Source organism: Mus caroli, chromosome 4 (assembly GCF_900094665.2).
Source record: "Mus caroli chromosome 4, CAROLI_EIJ_v1.1, whole genome shotgun sequence".
NCBI lineage: Eukaryota > Metazoa > Chordata > Mammalia > Rodentia > Muridae > Mus > Mus caroli.
The window spans coordinates 131,199,602-131,209,937 of NC_034573.1; the positions used below are offsets into that span (position 1 = coordinate 131,199,602).

General features: G+C 45.4%; 1 protein-coding gene across 4 annotated transcripts in view; it reads right to left on the reverse strand.

Moving 5' to 3' along the window:
* Window positions 1-10,336, reverse strand: part of Spen (spen family transcriptional repressor) — a 70,448-nt gene that overhangs the window by 47,577 nt on the left and 12,535 nt on the right. For all 4 annotated transcript variants that reach the window (XM_021160275.2, XM_021160274.2, XM_029475803.1 and 1 more), the window contains exons 2-3: window positions 5,776-6,096; window positions 931-1,407 (exon numbers count right to left, since the gene is read on the reverse strand). In XM_021160275.2, coding sequence (XP_021015934.1) covers window positions 931-1,407; window positions 5,776-6,096 — 798 coding nt within the window. The remainder of the gene's footprint in view (window positions 1-930; window positions 1,408-5,775; window positions 6,097-10,336) is intronic.

Genomic DNA, 10,336 nt, shown 5'->3' on the forward strand with positions numbered 1-10,336 from the left:
AAAAAAAAAAAAAAAACCAAAAGAGTGTTTGTCTTCTGGGAATCTGAGGTTCTTCAGCTATGAAGAGTGGCAGACTGGAGTAGGGTCTTTCTGTGCAGGCAGGGTGGGGATTCTCTTGTTGTAGCCTCCTGTGTGGGAGTGTTATAGGTGCAGGCTGCCATACCTACCTCTTCTGTAAGGTTCCCATAAGCAATAAGAAAGCGGAGGCCCAGATGTCACAGGAAGACTATCTACTGTCACCTAAGGGTTGTACCAGCTACTGAACTCTACTTTCAAAACAAAGTTTTGGAACACTTTGGCTTACAGCCTAAGCCTACGTCTCCCTGTTAATTACCTTCAATTTATTATTGTTATCTCTAACAGAAAACTCCTTCAGATCCAAAAAACCCCACAACTGAGTCTCTGCAGCCTTGAAGAACAATACCGTAATGCTGGGGGAAAGAATACATTTATAAAATTGATAAAGCACACTATGGTGTTAAAATATGCTTAAAGTTGATTGACTTGCTGATAATAAACAATGGATTCCACTAACACATTTAACCAAACAGCTTTCAGAAACATCTGGCCCCATGGAGAAGTTGACTCCACACACTTAAGAAGTTAAACTGAAACTCCAGAGATCCAGGCTCACGCCTCTGTCTCACCAGACTTCCATCCCTAGTTCTCTTCCTTTCCAGCAACTGAATTTCAACAACAGCTCTGACAAACCATCATCACTTAGACTCTGGTTAACTCGATATCTGCATGTTACTCATTAAACACAAAAATCCAAGATTACTTTCTTTAAACATGAAGTTAGTATTTATTTAAACATGAAGTTATTATTACATAAACATGAAGTATTATGGCCATTACCACCGACCACGGAGTGTTTGAGAACACGTGAACAGCTCACTCATCCGCGCCGATGAGCAGCTGAGAACCTACCTGTCAGTGCTGCTGCTGCTGCTGCTGCTGATGGAGTCACTACTGGAGGATCGACTCCTGGAGCCGCTGCCGCTGGGGGACCTGGTGGGTCTGGACGCTTGGCTAGCCAGCCTCTGCGGGGACTGGTTTCTAGACTGGGACGAATGTGGTGAGCGACTCCTGCTGTGCTGGTAACTGCGCTCTGGCCTTCTGCCTCGTACCTCCCGGGTAATGTCGTCCCTGTAGATATCCCTGTGTACCACACTGGGCAGTGTAAACTGCTCCCGAGCCCTAGGTTCGTATCGGGGGTCATGAGCATCAAAGCGGTTTGGACTTCGACTCCGAGAAGTGTAATAGAGCCCGTGTTGTAAAGTCCGCTCTCGAGGGTCTCTATAGTAATCCTGATCGTAATGTCTTGTCCGATCAAATGCTCCTGTCCCCCGTTCATGGTGTCCATAGGCACTATGTTCATAAGCACGCTCCCTGTTATCTGAAGCCCTGCATTTAGGAGGGGAAAATATTTAATCAGAAAGGAGCACACAAAACTGAATGCAAATCATGCAAACATTCACGTCAGAGCTGCCTTTATGCCTCGCCTCTTTCTGAACAGCGCAAACCTCAGTGTAAGCAAACACTCACATGCTAGGCGTTTCACCTGACTCCAGACAGCACTAATGTGCACACTCACTTTCTCTATATAATGGGCCTTCCTGGGTGGTAATCCCTTTATTGGGGGTTTTCCAACTTGTATCAAAAGGTGTGTATTTTGTGTGTGTGTGTGTGTGTGTGTGTGTTAACATCAACCTTTTTTCTGTTTTTGTTGTTTGCCTTTTTAAAAGTCTCCTATAGCTTAAGCTAACCTCCAACTCCCTATCTAGCTAAGGATGACCTTAAACTTCCAGTCTTAAGCATCAGGATTACAGGCAAGTGCACAATGCACAACGCACAATGCCTGGCTCACACCCTGATTTTAATGTGAAAGTTCCTTGTTCTATCTGTTTAGCTGAGGTTTATTTTTAGACAGGGTCTTACTATGTAACCCTGACTGACCTAGATCTATGTAAACAAGGTTGGCCTCCCTCGGAACTCAAGAGGTCTGCCTGCCTCTGCCTCCAAGGACTGGGATTAAAAGAGTTCACCCACCAGGTTACACCAGCTTAATGTTAAAGGGTTTTTGCAGTTTCATCTAAGTAAAACATACTATACTTTTAATTCTTTGCAGGTGACCTTGAGACATAACTGCACACTTCACTGGGAAGACACTGGAGCCTGTGACAGCCCAAGTCTGCAGTGGAAAGATTACCAAACAAACAAACAAACAAACAATCAGATGCAATATTGTCCTACTCCTGAGCCTTCCTTCCCTTGGAGACAGACAGGGTCCTGCTGTGTAGCCCAGGACAGACCTGACTTCCAACCCATCTGCTTCAGTCTCCCTAGGAACTGGAACTACAAGGCATGAGCCACTGTCGGGCCTCTCCTCCAGTTTTTATGCTTGGGTACTCTAAATAAATAAATCACTAAGCTACATAAATTGCCCAAATAATTATATTTTAAAGTGAAAAGGAATCTAAGGAACAATTAGGATATCAAAATCCTAGGGTGTTGCTTAGCAGAGTCTACACAATGTTAGCTAAGAATGAAAGATGTTTTACCTCCTTGTGCTGCCAACCACCTTTATGTCATTTGTAAATACCTATTCCACGGTTCATTTTAACGTGCATGCTCAGTGAGTGGAGGACTCACGCCGTGACTCAGATCTTGGCTCTGACGGCACTCAAGGTGCCTGAGATGAGACCAGCAATGCTGGCAACTGTGAGCTACTCTGAGCAGCTATTAGCAATCAACTAACTTAACATCACTGGTTTTGTTTCGCAGCGCTGGGATCCAACCCAGAACCCTGCCCATGTGGAGGAGGCAAGTGTCCTCCCATGGACTGGCACCTCAGTCCCCGAACATTCTCAGTTAGGACGTGAATGGTCACCAAATATGCATGTGCATGTGTGCGTGCGTATGTGGTACGAAGTAATGTTGTAATTGAAGGGTGTCGGGCAGGGCAGCCTGCACTCTTTTATGAAGGCAGAGATAAGTGAGTCTCAGGGTGAGGCCAAAGTGAGACCTTGCCTCCAAAAAAAAAAAAAAAAAAAAAGGAAAAGGAAAAAAAGGAAGGTCCCTACTCTACTCTTTTTTAAGAAACTCTAAGTTGTCTATTCTGCAGGGCGCAGACAGACCACTGGAAAGTCTCTGCAATCTCAACCTCTATCAATAATATTCTATCAAAGAAATAAAGAATTGGGGCTGGGGAGATGGCTCAGCAGTTAAGAGCACTGACTGCTCTTCCAGAGGTCCTGAGTTCAATTCCCAGCAAACCACATGGTGGCTCACAACCATCTGTAATGGGGTCCGATGCCCTCTTCTGGTGTGTCTGAAGACAGCTGCAGTGTACTCACATATAATAAATAAATAAATAAATAAATAAATAAATAAATAAATAAATCTTTAAAAAAGGAAAAAGAAAAAGAAATAAAGAATCATAAAAGACAAAGAATTAAAATCTCTCCAACAAGGCTAGACTCCAAGTTCTGTGGCAGCTACGATCATCTTCTCAGTCCAGCCCTAGGCTTCCAGCATCTGCATCAGAACTCATTTTCATCTTCCAGTTCACTCAGTACTAACCCTACTACCCTAGGCTGCGAGCCGTGCATGCGCGTGTCTGGGATGCATGTACATCTGCACAGACCCAAGACCACATGGAGGACAAACTGGGTGTCTTCCTTGACCATTTTAAACCTCATTTTTTATTCACACTTTGTAAGATCTGGGATACACTGTATAGATTAGGCTGGCCTCAAACTCAAGAGACATTCACCTGCCTCTGACTCCAGTGCTGGGATTAAAGGTGTATGTAGGTCACCACACCCAACATAGACCTTATTTTTGAAGGTTTCTCACTTAACCTGGAGCCAACCAACTGAAGTAGGCTGACTGGAAAATAAACGCCAGAGGTGCCTGTCTCCAGCTCCCCAGAAGGGTGCTAGCTGCCAGTCACTGTTCCAGGCATTCACTGGGGACTAGGACCTGAGCTCAGTCTCTGTGGTGGCCTGGAAAGCATCTCATGGGGTGGGTGGGTGGGTGGGTGGGGGGACACCTCCTCAGACAGTAGCAGTCAGCACTGTGGCTTCTGCTGCTGCTATCATGATAAAAATTCTAGGCTGGTAAAGTGTGTGTGTGTGTGTAATATATTTCCTTCTTAAGTGTATTAAATGACATTATTTTCCTTTTTCATTAACTGTAATTCCAAAATTCGACTATTTCAATGTCTAACAAGAAGGTTCCTTTGATACGTACAAGCAAACGTTTGTTTCTGCACACTACCAAGTGTTAATTGGTGAAGCCATAATTAATGATACAACAGAAGCAATAAGCAACACTTCTAGGCGGTTACTGCTACAGCTGGTATCTCATAAGTATGTGCAGTACTTATCCATTAGGGAAACACAGAGGCAGGCACGAGAGGAGCAGAGCTGAAATCTAACTGCTAGTCTCGGATTCATCTATTAGTACTAAATGCATCTAGAGTTAGTGGGGAAGAGAAAGTATGACTTGGGTTAGAAGAGGGGCTAATATACACAGGTCAGGACATACCAACCTTTTCCAACTGTGGAAACACGACCTATAATCCCAATTAAATCTAGGGAGAGAACTGTGACCATAACTTCCCCCATTTTGGCCCCTCTTACGGGGGTAATCCACCTTCTCAGTGGGCAAGGGTGTCAAGTGATATTTAGATGAACCACAAGGAAAAAAAATCTTAGTGACCAGACAAAGAATTCCACAGGAAGCAACGAGTCCCAAACAAACTGTAACTCTTAAACCCCCAGACTTCTTTCTTGAGATAGTAGACAATTATAAATTGATCCACATTCATAAAAAATCTGCATCCCTAAAGAGGAGCCAGGCAGATGGAAACGAGGAAAATTTCTCTATAATTCCAACCAGTGAGGAACAAAGTTGCCGGTAACTGTTCACTTTATAGACATCCAGCCCGGACAGTCTGACTGCTGTATCCACAACTGATCGGACCGTGCAAAGCTAAAGTTCCCTCAGCAGGGCGGAAGCGACAGTAATCCTCTTCCCCCCAGCTACTGGAGTCTTGAGCTCATAGCATCCCATACATCCCAGCAGTTAGGAACGGCTATATCCAGCATTTAGAAATGTCCATCGCCTCAGTTTCCCCAATTGCATCAAGTGTAATTCCACGGAAAGTGAGTAGATCCAAAATGGGAACCAAGGGTAGCCTGCGTTCCTCCTCGCCCACGCACACATTTCCACTCCACGCTGGCGTATTGTTTGTAGCATCCAAGTGAGGGAATCAATGATCTGCGGGATTCTCTGTGACAATCCGATCTGTTTGTAGACTTCACATACTGAAAACCGAGAGGTGCTCATCAGCTTCTACAAGCTTTGTAGGCTCTGATACTCCGGATATATTCCAAATAGCCCGAAGACAAAACCGGCAGCCAAATAGCTCCATCTGGTAGTAAGGATATATCCAAGGAAGGCCTTGATAATATCCAAAGGGAGGACACGTCCTTCTAGAAGCCAGGTAACCCCAAAACTGAAGCTCTACAGGAGCTCTTCCGCCATGTGATCTCCCGGTAGATATCCAAGCTGCTGCAGGAAATATCCTCTACGATTCAGTGAGGTACCAGCCACTGGGATAGAAATAACTTCCGTTTCCAACCCAAAACAGGAAACATTGAGAATGCCCAAAACTTTAAATCCATCTGGGGCCCCTAAATACGAGTTTCTGTTTCTCACCACATCAAATACAAAATACCTGCCTACCGAAACCTTGGAACTTACCCATCGAGTCTCCGCTCATAGCGTCCTTCTCGTGCATGAAGTGATGGTGGGGGACCATAAGCAGGCCCTCCACCACTTCCTCTGAACCCAGAAACCTCTCTACTACGAGACGCTATGGAAACTGTCTCGTCCAGTCCCCGGGCAGCACTCGGAATAGTTCCTGGCTCATTATAATCCGTGCGGAGGTCTCGGTCTCCCATTTTGTTGACGGAGTTGTGAGCTTTCTGTGCACTTTTGATGTCCACAAAATCCACAAAGGCAGCCACTCCTCCTTCAGACCCCCGCTTGGGGAGAATCTTGACACTTTCCACGCGGCCATATCTGGGAGGGAAAAAGAAGCAGTTATTTATATCGATAATTTTCCAAAGAGTAATTAATAATTTTACAAAATGTGTTCTTTTAAGATAATTTATATTATATATGTATAGGACACGACCTACAGAGCTTTTTGTTGGAGGTACCTGCTTCTATATGCTTATTGTGTGGCGAGGCAGAGAGCCAAGTCAAGTTTCTTGCTCTACCTCCTTGTACCTGAGCTAGGAGATCTCACTGAACCTGATCCGGCGAGATGTGATCCGGCAGTGAGATTACAGGAGAGTGGCTAGCTCTTGTGACGATGCCGGGGACTGAACACACTCATGGAGGTCTTCATGTTTGAACGGTAAGCATTTTACAAAACTAAGTTACCTCCCTGGTCCCCAAAATGGCTATTTAAATAACTCCTATTTAAAACACACACACTACCTCACAGATTGTTAAGGCTCATTTGCTCTTCCATGTTTTATATACTTGGAAACAATCATTATTTTATTAATCTCGTTTGTATTTCCTGAAACTATCCTTACCCTGTCAAGAACACTTAGCTAGAATGAATCCCTCAAAAGTTCTCGGTAATCCTTACATTGTAAGAAAGATGATTAAACCTAAAATAGAATCAAAATGGTATTAAAACACTGAAGTGAGACGTGGTGGCTCGTGACGGCGGTTCCAACACTCAGGGGATAGTCAGGAAGAGAGAGAGAACTAAGAGGACAGACTGGCTTCACGGCAAGTTCTAGAACTCATGGATAGTCTGGACTCCATCCTGACCATTTTCTCCTTGCGCAGTTTGTGTGTTCGTGCATGCACACACACGCTACAGTGGGCAGGCGACGGTCAGAGTGGGTTTTCTTCTGGTGTGGGTTCTGAGGATAAACTCAGACTCAGGCTTGCACGGCGCACTCTTACCCTTTGGCCACTCAGCCATCACACCAGCGCAATAGCTGGACTTCCTGTGCTTCCCTTTGGGGGTGGGGGAAAGGCCTGTAATACTCCTGCCTGGGCAGGATCTGAGGGCTGAACTCCCAGGTACTCGCCGCCACCATGAATGCCTGCACAGCGCTGGGAACGGAACCAGCCTTTCGGGTGCTTTTCACAGGGATGTCAGAGGCAGGCACAGCACTTCAATACAGCATGAATGTGCTGACAATGACAACGGTGGTTTCACCTTTCTCCTGAAAAGGCTAACATTACCAGAAAGCAGATAGATCTCTTCCAGCCCTAGGATGATTTAAGTTACTGCTTCATAAAAATGAAACACAGTATCAGTCTGCTTGTCAGAAAACTCTGCACAGGTGAACAGACTATTTGTTGCTATTTGTTGCAACTGACTGACTGTCGAGGACCAGTGAGCTGGCTGGCAGGTAACGCTGGCCAAGGCTGGGGACATGCCTGAATTCAACCCAAGAACCATAGGACACAAGGAGAAAACAAGACTCCAGAAGGCAGTGTACAAGTGCACACTTGATACACCACACACACACACACACACACACACACACACACACAAGAGAGACAGAGAGACAGAGAGACAGAGACAGAGACAGAGACAGAGACAGACAAATCAACACCAGTAAGCTGAGGAAACAGTTCGGATCTTTTGTAATTTAGGGGAAAGTTTAATAGAAATTTAAATGATTCTTCCCATACAAACAAAATACCTTTTAAATATATGAAGAGAGTTGAGCCTATAATATAAAAAAAGGAAAACAAACAAAACTCATCATTAATTTAAAAAAAAAAAAATAGACAGGGACTCACTAGTTCTGGCTGGCCTAGAACTTGTAAACCAGGCTTAGCCTGAACTCTTGCCAGCCTCTGCTTCCCGGGTGCTGGCACTAAAGGCATGTGTCATCACGCATGGTTAAACTCACTTTTTTATTAAATAAAGAAAATGCTTTGAGGAAAGACTTCCTATGGGGGTGTCACACACATATAATCTTGACCCTGGAATCCCAACACGTGGGAGGTAGAGGCAGGAGGATTAAGAGTTCAAAATCACCTTTAGCTATATGGTGAGTTCAAAGCCTAAATTCCAGGTGAGCCTGTTAGAGAAAAGGAGAGGGGAAGGGAAGGGAGGGGAGAGATGTGACACCTTGCCCAGCCAAAGATCCCCACCCCCCCTCGTTTGTTTCTTTTTTTCTTTTTTGGTCTTCTCAAACAGGGTTTTCTTCTCTGTATAGCCCTGGCTATCCTGGAACTCATTCTGTATAGACCAGGCTGGCCTCGAACTCAGAGATCCACCTGCCTCTGCTTCCTGAGTGCTGAGACTGAAGGCGCGCAACACCTCTGAGCATTTGTTTGCTTTTTTACTTTGTGTATGTGTGTTTTGCCTGCATATCTTGTGTGCAGTGTGTGCATGCCTGGTGCCTTCAGAGGTTAGAGGAGGGGTTGAAACGCAGCTACTGATGGTTGTGAGGCACCGTGTAGGTGCTGGGAGTTGGGCTCGTGTAGCTTCAACTGGTCTCTTGTCTGCTGAGCTGGCTCTCCAGCTCTCCAGCTCTCCAGCCCCTCGGACTTTTTTCCCCCTAACACACACCATTTTCCACCCCTAGCTGGCTGAACACAGAGGGCTGACTAATCATCTAAGTTTTCAGGACAGAATGAAAATCTAACCAAAATACTGTCAAGTCGTCAAGGTTAGTCTTTCAATATTCTGAACTGTCTTCAGTAAACACTCACAGTCCTGAGAGCCGCCCTGGGGAATGTCACTTCAGTATGTTAATACCCTCAGATTGTATATCTGAGAACTCAGGAACACAGAAGAAAAGCCAGAGACTGTAAGAGGAGATTGGGGCTATGATCCAGTGATGGCACGGCTTTAAAAGTTATGCTCCAGGCTGGAGAGATGGCCCAGGGGTTACAATCATGCACTGCTGTTGCAGAGGACAGGGGCTCAGCTCCCACAAGCTGGGTCAAATGACTCCAAACTGCCTGTAATTCCAGTTTCAGAGAACTTGATGGCCTCCTCTGGCCTTCACGGGCACCTGCACATGAATTACATACCCACATATCCCATGCATACATAGAATTTAAAATCAAAGTTACATTTTTAGGGGCTGAGAGATGGTTCACTGGATAAGAGCACAGACTGCTCTTACAAAGGACCTGGGTTTGGTTCCCAGTACCCACAGGGCAGCTCACAAACAGAGTATCTGTTTTTCTTGTCTGGTCTCCATCCACAGGCACACACATGTGGTACACAGGCAAACAAAGCAAAACACTCCAACGCTTAAACTAATTAAATGTGTGCATATATATTATAGTTATATAGAGTAGTATATGTAGTTATAGAAAATAGTCTATATAGTTAAATTATATGGATGTGTATTTATATGTGTGTGTGCGCGCACACACACACACACACACACTCACACACTGTTCTTCCAGCAAACCTGAGTTCATTTCCGAGGGTCAAAGTCAGGTGCACATTCTCTGTGACTCGAGCGTCAGGGCGATCTGACACTGTTATCCAACACAGGTGCCCAATCTCTCGGTTCCACAAAAAATGCACTCTGAAATTTCTAGAGCAACATTGACTAGGCAAAGCTGAAGACCAATCCACCCCAGCACCACAGTAGCAATAAACAGATGAGACAGTAAGAGAAGGGTCTCGCTGGTGGAAAGCTGGCTACGTGTGCGTGCCCTGAGCTCAGTCCCTAGGACCCAAAATTAAGTAGCATCAGTAAACATTAAAAGTTAATAGCACCTCCCTCATTAGCTGGATTTACCAACAGAAATGCATGAGTAATTTTAACTCCACCTTTTGCAACTGGTCTCATGGGCAACAACCACCAACCTCCACATGATTATCTGCATGACCCTCCCACTTCATATGCCAATCAATCCTCCCTGAGTCACTCTTGAGACAAGACAACAGAGCTGACCCGGTATGAAAAGAACACAGTCAAGTTACAACAGAACTGAACCTACCAATGACATTAACACAGTCAGGTTCTCCACCTAACCCTGCTTGGCAGCAGGCTAGAGGACCCCATCTGAGGACTGGGAGCAGTCATTTGGTGACAGAGTGCTGGCCTAGCATGCCCGAGGCACCGGGGTTCAAATCCCGGCATACACACACACACTCAAACACACACTCAAACACACACACCCATACACACAAACTTTTAAAAAGTACAACCTCAGCCGGGCGTGGTGGCGCACGCCTTTAATCCCAGCACTCGGGAGGCAGAGGCAGGCGGATTTCTGAGTTCGAGGCTAGCCTGGTCTACAGAGTGAG